This window comes from Anabrus simplex, chromosome 5 (genome assembly GCF_040414725.1).
Source record: "Anabrus simplex isolate iqAnaSimp1 chromosome 5, ASM4041472v1, whole genome shotgun sequence".
Lineage (NCBI taxonomy): Eukaryota > Metazoa > Arthropoda > Insecta > Orthoptera > Tettigoniidae > Anabrus > Anabrus simplex.
This window is the reverse complement of record NC_090269.1, coordinates 329356273-329377034: the sequence shown is the minus strand read 5'-3', so window position 1 is coordinate 329377034 and position 20762 is coordinate 329356273. Positions and strand designations below refer to the sequence as shown.

At 39.5% G+C, this 20762-nt stretch overlaps 1 protein-coding gene across 2 annotated transcripts in view; it reads right to left on the bottom strand.

Moving 5' to 3' along the window:
• aub (aubergine) overlaps positions 1-20762 on the bottom strand; it is a 322859-nt gene that overhangs the window by 44252 nt on the left and 257845 nt on the right. For both annotated transcript variants that reach the window (XM_067147583.2, XM_067147584.2), the window contains exon 15: positions 6092-6237. In XM_067147583.2, coding sequence (XP_067003684.1) covers positions 6092-6237 — 146 coding nt within the window. The remainder of the gene's footprint in view (positions 1-6091; positions 6238-20762) is intronic.

Here is a 20762-nt window from a genome sequence, read left to right as displayed (position 1 = left end):
AAGTTCGAGACAGGCTTTACGAGAAAACCAGAAGCTGTGTACAAGTCGGTTCTGGACTGTCATACTGGTTTGAGACAAAAAGGGGAGTACAACAAGGTAGTGCTTTGTTGCCCCTATTATTTATCATTGTAATGGATACCATATTAAAGGCGCTAAAAGAAAAGGGGCAACAAGACTTAAAAGCTTTAGCATTTGCAGATGATGTGGTAATTTGGGGTAACTCAGAGAAAGATGTAGAAGAGAGACTGCAGAGGTGAAGTCAGGAGTTTGAGAGATATGGATTAAACATCAACAAGGCTAAAACGGTGGTGTTGAAGGTACAGAAGGGCGACAATCAGCCATAAATCATGCTAAATGGCACTAAGCTGGACAGTGCCACAGAATTTAAGTATTTGTGTAGTATAATGTCTAAGAATAACTTAGCTAAATATGAAGTAAATAGTCGAATCAGCAAAGCAATACATTTTTACCTCCAATAAGACAGCTACTATGGGATAAACAAGTACCACTCAAAACCAAGATGACACTGTATAAATCATACTACAACCCTATCCTCGCATACAGCCTGGAAACCGCTACGTTAACAAGAAAGGACAACTCGAAACTCCAAGCTGCAGAAATGAAGTTCCTACGCACAATGATCCAGAAGACCAGGAGGGATAAAATCGGGAATGAAAAAGTTCAGAGAAGACATCGGACTAGAAGACTCCTTACTCCAGAAGATCCAAAAGGCAAGACTGAAGTGGTTTGGTCATGTGAAAAGAATGAGTGCCAACAGGTCTGCAAGAAACGGAATATGAAAGAGAAATCAGGGGAAAGATCAGTGGGCAGACCTAGAGAAAAATGGGCAGACTTAGTGAAGAAGGATGTAGAGGAGAGAAGTCAGGATTGGGAGCGGATTGTGAACGAAGAATGGTTCATGGACAGAACAAAATGGAAGGGGCTCTTATACAACACCTGGGAAACTGGAGTTGGTCAACGATAATGATGATGAATAATTAATGCAAATTAATTATATACGTGGATATTATGGCGATAACCTGTACTTTGGTGCCCGACTCGTTGGCGGAATGGTCAGCGTACTGCCCTTCAGTTCAAAGGGTCCCCGGTTCATGACTAAGCACGGAACTGTCAATAATTTAACTCATTTTTATAAGACGTTTCTGCAACATACTGGGAGAAATGGTTAATGAATTTTATGTGCTGCCACGTGTATTCCTCCTGGCAAGCATACTTTACTGCTCTATATTCGGAAAAAATAAATACACATTAACACGTTGAGTGCCATACGACCCCATATGGGTACGTGAGAGTAGCCAAGTTTTTGAACCTCACGTCCCCATATGGGGTCGTACGTTCGTTCTAAATCGGGAACTGTGCGAACCCATTTGGGTGCGCAGTAAGTATGTGTTTGGAAGATGTATAAAGTCTCTTCCTGCCATCTGCTGGTCGTCTATTTAAAGTACGTGCATAGTCCACCTTCCATTTCTCAATTCCTGTTTTGGCGCGACCCCATATGGGTACGTCAAGAGTGCTTTGTGGGGTGACGAAAGTCATTGTCTATCTCACGCACGGGTTGTTTATGTAAGTGTGCAGTGCTGTGAGTTTCCTTTTCTTTTTTAAGTCGTTACGAGTAAATCGAGCAGTAAAAGACTTAGTGCAGACTGTCTGGACGATATATCGAACAAGTCGGACAATGATGATGTAGACAAAGTATTTAGTTACAGTGATTTTGAACCCAGTATACGGCAAATATCGATCTAACACGTTCAACCACATTCATGAATTACAGTCTTCAGCACACACTTCCCCACTGTACTCCAGGTTTCCAAGCCAGCTGTTGCAACAATTATGACCGTCTTCTACGATGTAGTCACTGGTTTCCCATGTGCACAACCAGCGCTGCCAGCTTCTCTTACTGATATTGAAAGTTATACAAAAAAATTGTATACTTATTCAATATTCCGTAACTACTGATTCTTCTTATAATATTATTCTGTTACATCCTAATTTACCAACTTCACATGATTTTCACTACTTTGTATAACTATATTTTGTACGAAAATTTCCTAACCTAAAATCGGAAGATCGTCATTTACAAACATTTCCTGACCTTAAATCGGAGATCGTACATTTTAACGGCTCCAGTATGAACAAGATAACATATCTATCATAATCAACAGCATATAACGCGTCCCCGCAAAGGAAAATGTAAGTATGACCGAGCGTCGGGACAGTAACTACTGTATAAGTACGACCCCATATGGGGGCGCGTGTACGCGTACAGTTCGTAATGACCAATACGACCCCATATGGGGTCGCAATATTTTACCTAATATACATAATAAGTTAACCTAATATATCATAAATACATCCTCATATCAGCGATCATTTGCTTGGTTAAGCCTGTGAACCTTTTGGCACCAGGGAGTAACTCGATGTTATTAGCTCACGGCACTAGCCGGCAAGCCTATGAAAATCGGTCTGGCACTCAACGTGTTAATGCACAAGCCATAAATTTCACCACTAGCCATGCCAAAGACATTGTGTATAAACTGTGCAATTTAATGTCATTATAACACAAAGTAATACATAAACTTAAAAATTACTTTAAAAAGTCGTCTTTGCTGAAGGTTTTCTATCCAAGGATATATGGCTAGTGCAGAAAATCTAGCTCAAAATTGGGGTAACTCAACCATTTTACCATCCTTTTATACCTACCAATTCCCAGCCATTGCTCTATGTAAACAAGTGCTTAATCACATCCAGATGAACTACATTGCTTTCAACGTCAGTAAAGCAAGTAAAGTCACCCTCGCCAGTCGGCAAACTTCACTTCGAACATGCCCTGTCAAACGAACTGCAGAAAACTCTGGCAATTTAGCTTACACACTCCACTCATACACGATGGTGGTTGCACACGCAGCAAGGCACATCTTGCTCCGTCTTGCTTACCCATCTGAAGTTTGCACAATGCACGCCACTATTAGACAGCCAATACCAATGCAAAAAATGGTGGAAAATTTGAGTTTTAATGTGCCTCCGTTTTAATTTTTGTGAACAGGAATACTTCTAGGGATCGGTTAGTGGGTCAAGGACAAGCGATGGTGCCAGGAGGCTGCTGATGAGGTTGCGTGTAAATAACCTTCACACAACACTCCAGCCTACAAGATCCTTGCTCAATACTTCAGCATATAATAGCGGCAACCTGTTCGCGAGAATGTATGAGCCATTCATAGATGCCAAAGTGTTGAGCTGCCTCTTCAAATTAAAAAAAAAAACTTTTGCATATATTTTTCTCATACACGATCGACCCACGCAGGAAAAATGTGGCCGAGGACAGATAGTTTTTGACGATCAATGCAATAAAACGATGGTTCGAGGAACGATAGATGTGGGGAAATTTAACACTGGTTTAATATGGAACATTTTTGGGACCTAATAAACTGAACGATAAATATCGGAAAACTACAGTTCTGTATAGAGTTTTTGCAGGAATCTTATCTTTTTAACCCTAAATGGGGGTTCTACCATAAATCAAGGTTTCAGTAGAACAGAAATCTTTGCCTGTATTAACATAAATTGCACGATCACACATTTTTTACAGAGTTACAGAAATAAAATAAGGAGATATCAACCCTAAACACTACACTGAAACTGAGTACCGTTTGTACTGAAGAATACTCTTGTGTTAAACTGTCCCTGCTATCTATACAAGAGACCTGTAATGCACAGTAACTGTCTTTGGGTCAGACTGTACTTAAAAACAAAAAACATAATGCATGCATGTAAGCTTGGGTACAGCCCAACAAATTAGTTCCTTTGCACTATCATCAGATTAACAGACCTATGCTATCTGCAGAACACGAATTAAGGGCCTGTACTACGACAGCCAGATAAAAGTTCGGTTTAAATTTATGTGTCAGTTTGCACATTTATCTGGAAGTTCGGTTGAAAACGTGTACAACTTTCGTTTATGTGCTTTCTGGCAGAATATTCTCGAGGCTAGCTATGCCGAAGTTGTAGAGGCAGATAACGTTCTTATCTGGGACATCGCTCCCATCGGAGACGCTACTGTAAGAATCAAGATGGCTACACATGAAGATAAATCTACATCTGCATGATGATGTACGAAATTTAAGTTGTTACAATGTATTGCCATATAAAGATGGCCGCACCAAACTCTGTTTGCACCAAGGAAGAACAGCATTCCATAATCAGTTTTTTGTTATCTGAGAGTGTACCAGGAGCAGAAATTTATATAAGAATTTCAGCACAATATGGGGACAATGTTTTGACACAGCAAAGTGCTTACCAGTGGATGGAACAGTTCAAAACGGGTCACATGAGTGTGAAGGATGAAGAAAGATCTGGGCGTCCATCTGCAGCCATAACTGATGCCAATTTTGAACTAGCGTGTGATAAGATCCTGAATAACAGATGAGCGACTGTTGATGAATTGGCAACACATCCTGCACATTAGCCATGGTTCTGCATTTGAAATAATGCATAGCAGGCTTAACTTGCACAAAGTCTGTTCGAGATGGGTTCCAAAACAACCCAATGAAGAGCAGAAGCGCAATCGTGTGCTAACGAAGGTGAAACCTTTCTGAAATGGATCATCACTGGAGATGAAACCTAGGTTCACCACTTCAAACCTGAGAGCAAACGTCAGAGCATGGAATGGAAGCATCCTGGATCCCCAGTCAAGAAGAAATTCAAGAGTCAACCTTCTCCAGGAAAAGAGATGCTCGCAGTGTCTTGGAACTCTCAGGGCCAACCCTGGAACATTACCAGGAAAAAGGGGAAATGGTAAACAGTGAACGTTATAGTGACATGCTGGTAAACAAGCTGAAACCTACAATTCACAACAAACGCAGAGGTTGATTCTCGCAAGGAGTTTTGTCGCACGACAATGTGTGTCCACATATTGCCGACCACGCTACTCAAACTCTTTAGCTGCTGCGTTTTGAGGTGTTTGAGCATTCTGTGTACAGTCCCGATCTCGCCCCATCGGATTACCATCTGTTTGGCCCACTTAAAAATGCTCTAAGAGGCCGTCGATTCAGCTCTGATCTACAGGTGAAGGAAGCAGTGCATACGTGGTTTGCTGCGCAACCAAAAACCCTTTTCGCAGAGGGTATCAAAAAGCTTGTGAAACGGTGGACCAAGTGCATTGAAAGATGATGTCAATAAAAAGTGTGTACTTTTTCTGTATTCAATTATAAAAACTGATTGCAGATACTTATTGACTTGCCTTCGTATAACAAAATTCTTACAAAACTTGTTGATGTAATTTTTTCTGTGTAAGTTTACTGCATCATCAAATGATTCAATATCTAAGTACCATATTTACTCGTGTTTTAGAAGCCCCCTGGCTTTGCAACAAAATGAACAAAATAAATCTTGCATACAAGACCCCTCCCCCCATGTAATTCGTCAGTACAGAAAGATTCCACTTCGAAGTGGGTACAAGCCTTACTGCAGCTCCAGCGATACCACAGAAATGTGTGAATAGTTTAGGCCGTGTGACTCGCACAATGAAAACACACGTCGAAGTCATGCGGTCTATCCATGCTTCGTAGTTAAGAAGTGTTGCCTCCGCAGCATAGGCCTACTGCAGCTCTGATTAAGTCGCACAAATAGCTGAATAGTTTCATGTCTGACCTGCGCATTGCAAGCACGCATCTATCACGTCATATCTGTTTGTTTTTTGTAGTTAAGAATGTCTACCCCACATTAACCAAATTTGACACAAATCCTTGGCCTGACCAGAAAATGACGCCAGGATCCTGTGAACCAAAAGCTCCTACGCCGAATATTCAGCCAAGGAATCAAGACTGCTCCATCAGGTCACACTACCTACCAGTATAAACACTTTCTCAGTCCATAAAACTGTATTTACAAAACCCCTCAACAAAAGCTTTGGTAAACAGGAGTGGAAAATATATAATTCCAGATTCATTGGTGTTTTCCAATACAAAGCAGTAGACTTAGTCTAATTGCCAAAATGGGATTTTACTTTCATTACCATGCAAAAATTTCTCTGAACTACTAAAAATTAAACAAAACAAGATTCTTACTGTCTTACCTCTCTGGCATGGTGATGCAGTCGTCAACTACTGTACCAGGTGGAGGATTGTTGTTCCTCAAAAATATCCTGGTATTGATCCGCTTCGTCACAACAATGAAAGCCATTCTCAAGGGATTGCTTCCATACATAGCCTGTATCCTGGACTGCAAGAAAGAATAGTTAAAATTACTTTGCCATTCAGAAAATGGATCCATAGCTCAGGGGATTTTTCCCATTTTACAACTGCTGCCGTATGTTGCACAACAGAATAAAATTTCATGGAATTAAGAAATAATGCGGGGGGGGGGGGGGGGGGGAAGAAAGAGAGAGGGAGAGCAACTATCCATTCCAACAACAGTTTTGTCTCTCAAGTCCTGGAATATGTACACCCCCCTCCCCCCTCACCCTTCTGCTTTCAGTTTACGATATTCCAAGGAGGATTGTTTAGAAGTAGAATAATGCCCAGTGCAGTTTGGTTTATGTGCTTAATGACAATAATTGTACTTCTTGGTGAGGCCTTCAGCAGATAACTTTTGCTACCTTTTGTTTGGGTCTCTGGAGATTTTATGGCCTTCATTGGACCACTCTTAGCCAACTTTTACAAAGAATTTTTCAGTTTCCTGTCAGCCCAGTACTTCTTCACTCTCTCTGATCTTATCCGTCTTTCTTCACTGGAAATCACCCTTCCTATTATCAGTTTGTTGATTCTGGTTTGGTTGTCTGAGTTTCCTAATTTTGTTGGTTTTGTTTCGTAAGTCTTCCACTGTAATTTGTAGTTCATATCTTCCTTGATTTCTGTAATCCACTTAATGTTCACTTACTATTCCATAATTTTTCTATTATTCTCCTGATGATCCTGTTCTCTGGTGTCCTGATTAGATGTCCAAAAAGTGAAATGTGTTTCTTCCTGATTGTGCTCATTACTGGTTCTATTTCTTTTAGACTGTTTCATTAGAAGCTACCTTTCAATGGTGTACTCTTTTTTAATAGAGCATTAACAATTATTATGGCCAACAACACACAGAGGAACATTTCATTCACAGATCACATCATTCATTTAATCTCTATCTCCTCTGATGAGGTTGTTATTAGGAAGAGCATCCGGTCATAAAAACTCGCCCTGACAGATTCATCTCAACTCATACCCAATCCCGTAGAGAAATGGGACAAGGGTTGGACAAACAAGTAACAGGTAATTGAAACCAGTGAGATAGGAAATACAAAAGCAAGAGAAATAGGCACATACTGTGATCTATCATAAGCTTAGTTCTGAGAAACAAGGAAAAAGTAAAGGTGACAAGTTTTAAGTCAGCATGGCCAAATTTCAAGTGTTTATGACAGATTTATCAATAAGAAAAAAAAGAGTATAAAACTAAATTTACTGAAGCTCCGAACTCGTGTGATAATGGGCTGAGGCTTCTACTGAATACTTTACAATAACCATGGACAACATGGGTCACTGTCCTTCAGTGCTTTTCTAAGGTGTGCAGAAAAAACATGTTGCAAAACATCCAGATAGGTACAATAAAGAGAGAACATGGTGGAATGATAAGAGTGAAAAATACAGTAAAAAAAAACTTGGAAGGAATGGAAAACAAAGAAGACTGAAGAAAGTACAGCAAGATACCAAGCGAACAGAGTTTGCAAGAAAGTAGTAGCCGAAGTAATGTTTGGAAACATTCACCCAGGAAGTAAGGAAGGTTTTAATTGTGGAAAATAATTATTATTTGGAATTAAAAGAAACTGTAGGAATAAAATGAACAAAGGGTTAGTGAAGAATAAAAAAGTAGTAGTACTGACAAAAGCAGAAGAGATCGTGAATAGATGGGAAGAATATTTCAGTGAACTCCTGAACATATGAAACCAGACGCGGAGAAGGTGTCACGACAGCAGGTAGAAATAACAGAGAAGGAATCAAACATTAGCAAGACAGTGGTTAAAAAAAAAAAAAAAGCTGTAGGAACAGATGAAGTAGTCATAGAAATGAACAAGGCTGCAGAACCAGCAGGACTCCGGTGGACAAATACAATACTTAAGTGTGTGTGGAGAGAGAAAACAGCACCCGAGGATTGGGTGAAGCGGGTTATAACCCAGACATTCAACAAATGAGATCTGAGATCAATTCACACTGAACCAGGATTAACTTTGACTGGAGAAATTTATCCGATCAAACTCTTTGATCTCAGTTAAAGGAGTGTTTTCTATTCGAGATTGAAGAACAGCTGATTGTGAACATAATATCTGTGTTGTTACGATAAATCGTAAGAAAATACACAAAAGACTAACCTAATACATTGTTAGCTGTAATTGTTGTCCGTACATAAGCTATATTATGCTCCTTATAATGCAGTGATACATAATTCTACAACATAACCTCTATGAATTGCTTACGATATTACATTATCTTGTCCACGTTTTACAGATGTCTGATTAGTGAGATATAGAGGGTTATTCAGCTAAGTTCTCCATCTCAAATAACATATGGACCCTTAAAGATAGAATGGCGTCAATATCCTCTGAGGTAATGCTATTAACTTGTTTTTAAAATGGAACTATACTGTTTTCTACACCTAGCCTTAGATCTACAAGCATAAAAAGTTCAGCACTGTGATTATTACGAAAATCGATCCAAGTACTTCGAGAAAATGTAATGTATTCAAGCATGCTTCATTTGCCAGGTGGGGACTATTTGATTTGTGTAACGTGTGAAACATGAGCTAGCTACTGACATGCAGAGTTGCTTCACTTTTCCTGACACCTACACATTCCCTCTGCTGTGCTCATTAAAGCACTATGATCAAATGTATGAATTAACACCTCTAATATCGCCGTAGGTAACAGGAACCGCAAAGAAAAAATGCACGTGACGGATTGTATGCGATAACATTTTTATCCTGATGTGATAATAAACCACACAAGACTGAACGAGCTAGTGCAACTGGGCAATCAACTCTTCTTAACACTGATTGATTCTTCAAAGAATGAATAAAAGAAGGAACGGCCACTAAGGCCTGAAAATGAAAGACTCGTTAGGTTTCTCAAACCTAATACCGTCGGGATCAGACAAAACAAGGGTCGACTGAGAGAAGTCGTATGTCCACTATTCTGAGTTTCGATTACATTTGAAATACACGTGTAAACCGACTTCAGTTTTGTACAATGCGACAAAGTCGTAATCTCAGTTCATTTTCAGAACTAGGTTCTAAATTGAACTCCGGTCAGATGTCTTTATTCAACCAGCCCATGAAGACATGCTAGGTACACGAAATGGTTTGGGTATTCCGTGGACATGCCTATATTAAATATTGGGACTGTACCAATTGCTGTTACAGTACTTTGTACGTGACAGTGCAAGAAGAAGCTGCGCATTTCTTTCTACGTGCAAAACTTGAGGCTAGCTGTTGTAACAAAAATACCTATCTCGCAAACCACCGCCACAATGCCGCATTCGCAGCCAGTCAGTCACACTCGGCCATCCCTCTCACTCTTCCATATTTGTCAATATGCTTATCCCTACCTATTCGGCAGAGCTGATTACGTGAACTGTGTGAGTTTCCCAGTCCAGGCAGTCAAGTAATCACGGTATTAGGTATCGTCCATCTATTGTCGACAATACAAGTTACCAGTGTTCTGTCTTCACTTTTCATTCCAGTTTCCCATTTAAGTTTCCTTGCGTAGATCGATCTTTAAGTTATGGAGAAACGTGGGAGTTATATAGCTGGGGTTAAACTCAATGTGATAACATACGCTGAAGAACATAGTAACAGGGCTGCCGGTCGAGAATTGAGTGTGGAAGAGTTTGATGTTCGCTACTGGAATAAACCGAAATCGGATAAGTTTCCTGAATTGGAAGACAAGTTGCTTCACAACGTCACAGAGTTGCAAAATGATGGCTTTAGTATCTCGCACAAGATACTACATTTCAAAGCACACAAACTAGCGATTAAAGGAGGAATTAGCTGTTCGGATCTGGAAGTAAGCTGAGGGAAAGGGATTGTGTTTGCGAAGGCAAACATATCTCTGCCAGAGAATGCCAAGCGATTTCAGCAACAAAATCTTAGATTTTCATCGTCATGTGATACCAATGCAGAAGGAAAACAATGACCTATTATCTCAAATTGGCAATGCAGAACAAACCTTTATAAACTTCGACATGCCATGCAACACACCATAAACAAGAAGGGAGAATCGAGCGTACTTGTACGCACAACTGGGTGTGAAAAACAGTTTTACACTGCCGTGCCAGCAATAACCGCAGACGGAAGAAAATTACCACCGCACATTATTTTCAAAAGAAAAACAGTGCCTAAAGCGAAGTTTCCCAAAGGCATTCATGTACGGGTTCAAGAGAAAGGAAGGATGGATGAATACAGCTCTTGTCCAGGATTGGATCCGTACGGTGGTAGGGAGCACTGCTTCGATGCCCAGCAATGCTAGTGTGGGACAGTTTCCACGGACACTTGGAAGACACGAAGAAACTTTTCAGGAAATGAAAACTGACCTCTTCATTCCTGGTGGACTCGCACATTGCCTGGAGCCTATAGATATTTCCATCAGCAAGCCCTTCAATGACAATATACGTAAATTGTACGCTGAATGGATGGCAGGAGGGGAGCACGAGCTGACACCAGCAGGCAAAATAAAGAGGCCGTTAGTTGAACACGTGTGTCATTGGCTTATGCAAGCATGGGTTATGGTGTCGACAGATGTAATTGTGAGGAGTTTCTTGAAGACTGGCATCGCAAATGCGTTGAACGGAAGTCAGAATGACGCAGTATGGAATAGTGACCAGAATGGGGCACGCAAGAATAGCGTAGGCTGAAGGCAGTAACAATAGTGTAAATATGCCAGTTGTCTTGTTTCAATAGCCTAATGCAAATTTTACATTTTTTCGGGAATACAATCTTTTGCACACACATTTCTGCATATATCATTCACTGAAAATGTTCACACTTATTCCTGTCAAAAAAAAAAAAGAGCGCGAGTTACATGCAAGTAAATACAGTATTTGCTTTTAACCTCTTCAGTGGCACACCCGAGAAATTCTCGTGTGGTTTCTCGGGTGGTGCACGCTTGTCCATAACATCACCCCCCGAGAAATTCTCGTTTAGCTGCAATGTTCATTTTGCGATCGCCCAATAATTTCTAGGGTACTGTAATATCTTTGGAAAATGCTTTCTAGCATTCTCAACAGATGGTGGGAGGGTTTCCAGCTGTATTCATGAAGTCACTGCCTTAAAATATACCTTATCTTCTCTACTTTACATATACAATCTCTAGCCAGCTGACGAGGTAAATAGAAATGGCGAGCGCGAAACGGAAGAGATGTTTGTCTGAAGACAAAATAAGGAAATACAAAGATGAATCTCTAAGTGACATTAGTATTTTTGATAGTAGCGATAATGATTCTATTGATTCTTCAGATAATAGATGACCTCCTTGGTAATCCTAATGAAAGTGAAGAAGATATGTCAGAAGCTAAGGTGATGGTAGATGATTAATATACATTCGTGTGGGAAAAGTGTAAGCCTGGGGATAGTGTGCGACTTAATGTAATTCCATTTACGGGAAATCGTGGTGAGAGTGTTGGATTATTACCAGAGGTGAGTGCAATTGACTGTTTTGAACCGATTGTAACAGATGAAGTTGTAAATTTGACAGTGACCAAAAACATTTGTTGGCCCTAGGCCAAAAGTGCATTGAAAACTTGTAAATGAATCTCTGCATTCAAGGGCACAGTTTTGGAAAAACCAAACTCTTACGAAATTTGGCAGTTTATTGCGTTAATGTTGTTGATGGGAATAATACAAAAGCGTGAAATAAAACTTATTGCTCACAGGTCAGTATTCTCAAAACACCAATATTATATGAAACCATATCAAAGACCTACTGTAAAAAAAAGTGTAAATAGAGTGTAAAGTATGTTTTTATTAACCTTGAATAATATATGAATGTATTTCCTTAATAATTGTTACTCATTCCTTGCTTCCCAAAAATAAATAATTTCCCCCGAAAAACCTCACTTTTCTGGCACAGGAGGTCTGCCAAAACCTGCCACTGAAGGTGTTAAAGCGAATTAATCATTTATAGTACATGTTTCATTCCTTGAATCTTCAGCTGTGTTAAAATGCATAGGTGAAATTACAAAGAATTTTTCATCTCCTCAAAAAAACATCATAATAAGGACCTTGTTACGCTTAAAAACTATGATTTTAAAAGACGAAAATAATTTAAATCTGTGAGGAGGGTTGAGTGGGGTAGTGAAATCGGAAGGGAAATGTATCTACTTTGTTCTAACCTATTTTAAAGCAATTTTCATTAACTTGGACAGATAAAAAAAAAATTTGGTTTCCAGCACTTTTATTCACTGTGCTGTGTGTCCCTCATGGTTGTTTATTATTAAAAAAGTTAGACAAATAATATTTCTTTGTCAATGTTCAGAAAATATAGGTATAAAATTGCATACTCAACTAGTAATAATACGAAGCAAAAATTTTGAACTCCAATAGTGTTAATTCCCTACGGAAGGACAATAATTTAGACTCGGGTGTATAAATTAAACTGTCACCAATACGAAAAATCTTACGCAGGGAAGACCGGACGCAGTTTTACGGTAATATATCTTATCAGGACGACAAACTTAATGATATATTTGATAATAAAAACCCTTTATACAAAGGAATATTTAGCATATTTGGAATCATTAGGCATTAAAAACACAAGACTAAAACAAAGAAATCGATCGAACCACCATCATCCTGAATATCTATTCCCCCTACTCCCTCTTCTGAAGCCACTGAAACCGTGACTAAGCGACATGTCTCCTCCCCACTCCACAGTCTTGCCTCCCCCAAGGGACGAGCATGCTTCAGAACATACACATCGATAATTCACAAGACAGAAAACTGCATCAGTTGCCGCTAGACCCCTTCAAGGACACAGCAGGTTGCCATAATAACAAGGCGAGATACCGTCCTTTTAAATACTAGGTTCCCTTGTGCAGACTTTCACACCAATTTTTTTTTTTTTTAATCTGCCAGTTTTATTTCACTGCACGCTAAAAAGTGTGATACAATATATAGGACAGAGCTCGATAGCTGCAGTCGCTTAAGTGCGGCCAGTATCCAGTATTTGAGAGATAGTGGGTTCGAACCCCACTGTCGGCAGCCCTGAAGATGGTTTTCCGTGGTCTCCCATTTTCACACCAGGCAAATGCTGGGGCTGTACCTTAATTAAGGCTACGGGCGCTTCCTTCCCACTCCCAGCCCTTTCCTGTCCCATCGTCGCCATATGACATATCTGTGTCGGTGCGATGCCAATAGCAATAGCAAAAAAACAATATATAGGCCACTTTTCATATAAATGAGTTGACTGCCAAGAAAAACGATGACAATTTAGGAAACTGAAGGAATAACACTAGCCTGCCAAAAAACACTTTGTGTGGTAAAAACAAAAATAGGTGGGTTTTATGAATTTCTGAACGCAGAATTCGAGAAAAAAATTAGTTTTGGCATATCACGTGTGGTTTAGTGGCAATTTTACAAAATGTACTTTTGTTCTTACATAAAATTGTTGATACTTAGTATTGATTAAATTTGATACATTAATGTAGATTTCAACCTTACAGTCAGGTCAGGAGTGATCCTGATACCGTATCCGACAGTAGACGGTACTACCTGCGACTGTCTGGCCGAGGGTTGGGCGGCCGACACCAAACCCGACAAACTAGGGGAAGACCAACAGCTACGGGTGGAGTAAAAACCCTAGAAGGTTTGATGAGACCCTTGTGTAGGAAATGACACAAATTCATCAGCTGCTGCCTTGCAGTGAGGTAGGGGACTGCCAAAGGCTAAGGGAGAATACCCCTGACAGAAAATCCCCAGCAGTGTTAGGCTTAGCAAGTCAACTGAAGGGTTGTATCGATTGCTTTCAACTACAAAACGAGCCTCGGAACGCAAAGAAAATACCGGATAGACACGTCTTCTCAAACATCTGCAACGTATGATGACGTTAAGGCTGATGTTCAAGTACGATGTTCTGAGACGAAGCCCAAAAGAAAGAGTCCTAAACACAGAATTGGAACATTAAATATCCTGACCCTGACTGGCAGAAGCGAGGAGCTGATAGATATGATGGAAAGGAGGAACCTCTGTATTCTTGGCCTGAGTGAGGCAAAGTGGAAGGGAAGAGAAACAAAGAAGCTAAGAAAAGGATACAAACTACATTGGAATGGAAATAAAACAGAAGCCAAAAATGGTGTAGGTTTTATATTAAGAGAGGACATTGATGTCATCAGTGAGGTAATATATGTTAATGAAAGAATTATTAAGTTGAACATCTCTCTTAACAAGAGTGTGCTGACAGTAATCCAGGTGTATGCCCCACAGACTGGCTGTAACGAAGAGGAAAAAGAACAATTCCGAACTGATTTAGAAGAAGCTATTGAAAGAGAGGAAAATATCATAATAATGGGAGATCTAAATGCTCAAGTTGGATCAGACAGGCGTGGATATGAAAATGTACTAGGTCCACATGGTTATGGAGACAGGAACCCAGAAGGAGAAAGTCTTCTATACTGAAATTCAAGTTAAGAGCTTAGGAAAAGTATCCTTCCGCATGTGAGCACGTCCCCTGTTCCCCCTTCCCGTCTCGTCTTGGTTCTCCATCTCCGCCACAACCAGCTTATCATTAACGCCGTGCGTCCATATGACAAGTACAGTACTTCATTCTGAAATAGTGAAGCATCAAACGAAATCACTGTCTTTCACATAGCTGTACTTTGATTACGTACCATACCTATTTATTCCTTTATTGACCATGTAAAACCTACAGATTACTGACGAATTCCGAGGCAAGAGAAGCAAGAATTATTTTTGTTTCATAATGCGATTTGTGTGAGGCACATGGAGACTTACAACATACGTATACGATTCCGCTCTCGTGCAACGACTGTCAGTGGCAGTTTCTCATAGTTAAAAAAGCTGAAAAACCCACCGGTGAGTGGGATTGCAAAATACAATGCTTCCAGGAATGTTGTAAATATTGTAGTCTCGTCATTCGGAAGGTAAAAACGAACTCATGATCCTCTCATGACAACATTTCTGTAGGTAGAGGGCGGTTGCGAATATAAAGTAAAGTACACATTATTATTATTATCATCGAATACGCCAAAGATCCTATTCCCATACCGTGTTAAGGCCCTTCCTGTTTTATTTACGGCGAGTGCTGAGCTGACACATCGTTCTTTCCCTGGAGACTTGGATTTTCCATTCCAAGCGAACGGCGTAAACACTGTACACAGAAATGCCGATCAGCTGCGCGGACTTTTTCACGTCTTCCACAGTCCACAGTGGATTCTAATCTCGTAGGTTACTGTAAACGTTTAAAACAATTTGGTTTAGATTTTCTACTTTATTTTCCTCTACTTTTGTTAGCTTTAAAGTATTTCACAGGGAACTCAAGCGACACAGCATCACACACGTCTTGCTCACAGCTGGCAGCCATTATGAATACCGAACAGTGAACACGCTGTTGCAGCCAGTATTGCCAACAGTTTTCTTGGATCCATCTTCAACGTCCCACCTATTATGCGAACTTATCAACAGTGGAATGAACTCGAACAAACTTACTAAGTACACAGTGCAATAAGATATCAATATCGTATTAAATTATTATTATTTTGATACAAACACCACTGAGAACAATAACTATTCACAGCCATCTACGTATGAAATATAAGAGTTGGTAACGAACCCGAATAACATACAACCTGTGATATATTTTCCATATTTATACAGGGCAAAAATTTTAATTCATCAAGTCAGTTCACCAGAATATCTAACCAAACTAAAGAAAGCTCCTGACTTCAGGAACAAGTAACAAACCTAGGGAACTATTTGGCGCTGCGGAAGCCTTTTCACCGACCAGAAGTCTGACTAACATCAAAGGGACCGCTAAGGTCTTAAGTTGACTCTCACTTTAGATCTATGTGTAAGGAATGGCTTGAGAATAAACAACAGTTGGTTTCAGAAGCAGCTAAGTCATAAACTAACAAGATACAGTTGGAATGGAGATACTAAAACTCTGATAGATTATTTTATATCTGACAATGAAGCAGGAAAGACCATATGTGATGTCAGAGTTATACCAAGTGAAAGCCTGGACAGTGACCACAGACTTCTCCTCGCAACAATAAAGCACATTGAAATTTATAGGCCTCAGAAATACAGGAAACCAAAAATTAAGACATGGGAGCTAAAGAAGACAGAGAAACAAGTTGAATACACAAAAAAAAGTGACCAATAAATTACCATCAGATGCATTACAAGAAGGCAACATCGAGTGGACTAGATTCAAAGAAAGCATTGTCGGAGCTGCATTAGAAGTTTGTGGTAAAACTAATAGCAAAATGAAGGGAAAAGAAACTCCTTGGTGGAACGATCGGGTGAAGATTGCTGTGAAAGTGAAAAATGAAACCAGGAAAGCCAGAGACAAAGAAATGCAAAAAGGAAGTCAAAGGAACGAATCTAGAGTAAACGAACTGCAGCAGAAATACAGAGATCAGAAGTTCCAAGTAAAGAAAATTGTGGCCGAAGAAAAACAGAAAGCTTGGACTGATTTCACAGACAAACTAGAGCAAGACAGCAAAGCTAATTCTAAACTACTTTACCGAACAATACGAAATATAAGAAGAGACAATGAATACACAACAGCAATAGAGGAACCAGATGGTAACATAGTTAGGGAGGAGACAGAAATAAGGAAGATCATGAAATCCTATTTTGATAATTTATACAACAGTACTGGGAAAGACTCCAATGATGTAACCACGCAGGTCAGTTTAAGCTGCAATGATGAGCCTGACCAAGAAAGTCCGCCAACATGGAAGGAAGTAGAGACGGCCCTTAATAGTATGCCCAAAGAAAGATCTACAGGATTTGATGAAGTCAGTGCAGATATGATCAAAGCAACTGGTGCAATAGGAATACAGTGGCTTCATAGAGTAATTAACGCAATATGGAAGGATAGGAAAGTCCCAGATGATTGGAAAAAGGGAATAATAATACCTCTCTTCAAAAAAGGAACCCGGAAGAAATGTAGCAATTATAGAGGGATCACTTTATTGTCTCATGTTTTGAAAATATTTGAGAAAATACTTGAAAAAAGGCTAAGGAAAATAATAGAACCACAACTACAGGAAGAACAATATGGATTCAGAGAACACCGATCAACTACCGATCTCATATTTGCACTTAGAATACTGTTAGAAAAGCATTGGGAGAAGGGCAAAGACTTAACACTAGTGTTTTTGGATCTCGAAAAAGCATTTGATAGTGTTCCAAGGAAGACTATATGGGAATGTTTAAGAAAGAAGAATGTACCCAAAGGACTTATCCAGAAAGTTAAAATGCTTTACAAAGACTGCTGCAGTTGCGTACAGATAGGAAACAGTAATTCTGATTGGTTCCAAACCACTAAAGGAGTGCAACAAGGCAGTACCCTTTCACCATTACTTTTTATCACTGTCATGGATGAAGTCATGAAAGAAATTAAGCAGAAGAACAATATGGACATCAATGCATTTGCATTTGCAGATGATGTAGTAATTTGGGGAAATACAGAGAAGGAAGTCCAAGAGAGGCTGAACACCTGGAATGAACATTTGAAAGCACACGGATTAACAATAAATAAATCGAAAACTGTTACTATGTCTGTCAACAGGCAGAAGAAGAAAGGAAAAATAATGCTGGAAGGTACACAACTGGAAACAGTAGACCAATATAAATATCTTGGGTGCATCATTTCAAGTGATAACAGAATACAGCATGAGATTAACAACCGCATTCAAAAATCAGCTCAGTTTTACCATCAAGTTCGGAACCTCCTCTGGAACGAACAAGTTCCCTTAAGATCAAAGCAGATTCTATTCCAATCATACTTCACCCCCATAATAACATATGGCCTAGAAACCTGCACAACAACCCAACAAGTGGACAGCAAACTACAAGCCGCAGAAATGAAGTTCCTACGAACTATGGTACAGAAGACAAAAAGGGACAGGGTAAGGAATGAAAGAATAAGGGAGCAAGCTGGTGTGTACCCATCCCTGAATGAAAAAGTGACAAGGGCCCGTTTGAAATGGTTTGGCCATGTCAAACGAATGGACGATGGAAGGACAGCAAAACAATGGCTACACACAGTCGTGGCCGGAAAACGACCGGTAGGAAGACCTAGGAAGAGGTGGCTGGACCAAGTGAAAGAGGACATAGGAACAAGAGGAATCAGCTGGGATGTCGTCTTGAGAGAAGAGTGGTACATGGACAGACAGAAGCGGAGAGTGCTCGTAAACCACACCCGGGCAACTGGAGTGGAAAACTGATGATGATGATGAAGAATGTAGATTTCAGCTTGCAAAACGTAATCATATTTTGCATGTATTAAATACACATAAATGCTGCTTTGTAAACAAGTAGATTGTTTGTATTATATTTTTAATGTATATTGAAATTCGTGAAACTGAAGCATAAAGCGCCTATTTAGTTTCGGCTGTACAGTTCCTTTTAAATTAATATAACCGTACCTTGAATAAAAATTACAGGGTTAAACATACATACACAGTTACTATGTGCAGGTTAGATTCACACCTCCGTCTTTTTCCGTTTTCCGTGGAATTTCCGGGTTTTTGAAGTTCTTGAATGATCTCTAGAAGGGTCATCTCGTGCAATCGACCAACAGAAATCGGCCATCATATTCACATCCCAACGTCTCTGATAGCGCCGTTCTGCATCTTCGAGAACCTGCTGAAACCTTTCACCTTGTTCTTCACTGACAGCTCCTAAATTTGGAGGAAAATAATCCAGATGCGAAGCTAAGAAATGAAGCTTAAGGCTCATATTACAACCGAGTGCCTTAAACTTTACCAACGTTTTCCTTACAATTTCTTGGTACTCAGGGTCCTTAATGTTGCCAAGGAATTTAGTCGCTACATCTTTGAATGCGTTCCATGCCTCTTTCTCAATTTTGGTCATCGTGGCTGAAATTTTTATCCTTCATCAGTTTACGAATCTGTAGTCTATCAAATACGCCTTCATTGATTTTTGCACCTGATAATGAGGGAAATTTAGTGGATAAATATTGGAATAATAGGCTACTTTTATATAATGCCTTAACATACTGTTTCATCAATCCTAATTTCATGTGCAAGGGTGGAAGTAGAATTTTTTCACGGTCAATAGGTCTTACATTCAAGACATTTTTGGATCCTGGTTGTAGTTGCTTCCTTTCTGGCCAATTCACTGTATCCCAATGTTTATCGCGTGCCCTGCTATCCCATTCGCATAAGAAACAGAAATTTTGTATAGCCTTTTTGTTTAAAGTTCAAAAGTTCATCACTGATCTGTATTGAACTAATGGTTACAATGCTAAAAAGAGAAAGATGTTCCACCTTTTCAATACAATAACACTGTTGCACGAATCAATGTAGCAACATATTTAATTTATTACGGGACCGGTTTCGACATCTGTCCATGTCATCAGCCTACACAAAAATGGCAAGAAATCAAGAATTGTAACACTTATGACACATTTCTTGAATTAAAAATAGAAGTTCATGTAGAGGTTCTTGAGCACTCTTGCTGATCTTGAGGTAAAAGAACAAAGAAAAGTGTCATAAGTGTTACAATTGTGTTGACTTCTTGCCATTTATGTGTAGGCTGATGACATGGACAGATGTCGAAACCGGTCCCATAATAAATTAAATATATTGCTACATTGATTCGTGCAACAATGTTATTGTATTGAAAAGGTGGAACATCTTTCTCTTTTTAGCATTGTAGCCTTTTTTTTGTCCCAGCAACAATCCAATGATCTTAAAATCACCGCAAATTTGCCACCCATGCTCATGATATTTAATTTTTTTACGCATCAACTTTAAGGTCTCGTATGTTTCAAACATTTTTGTGGAGTGTGCAAGTGGTACGGACGCCAGAACATTTGTATAATGAAGCAAAACAACCTTAAACTTCCCTTGGAAGAGTCAATAAAAACACGCCAGTTACTAGCATCATACTCTTTCTCTCCCAATTGACGTAGAAGATTTGAAACATCCGTACAAAATACAAGTTCATCTTCTTGAGTATAATACTTTTGGAATTCTTAGTCATGATTTCGGTACCAGAAAAATGTAACACTGTGTGCCAACATATTCTTTTCGTGCAATCTTGAACCAAGTAATTCACTTTTTCCTTCTGTTAGCTCAAAGTCCCTTATCAGATCATTCAATTCGGATTGCGTGAATTTGTCTGAAGGTGTGTCACACTAATGTGGCTCGAAATCCATTTCTTCATCGTCAGATTGCAATGAACTGCTACTTTCCTCACTCAAGTGAGTAGGTGGAGTAAGTACAGGTAAGTCCGGTCCATGAGGAACTAGTCGAAGAGCTGATTTGAGATTCGGATATTTAATTTTGTTTTTATTTTTCTTATTGTAACAGACATATGGGTCATACCAAAATAGCTGTCGTCATGATAGTCCCTCGACACAGGTATTGCATGCAATGAGGTGTGAAAGATTTGTCTTGATCCCCAACTTTCAATTTGAAGTAAGAAAAATAAAGTTTCTTTAAAAACGAGTCTATCTGACACACCTTGGAATCGAACACAAACTCCACAAATGCAACAAAACTTTTGAG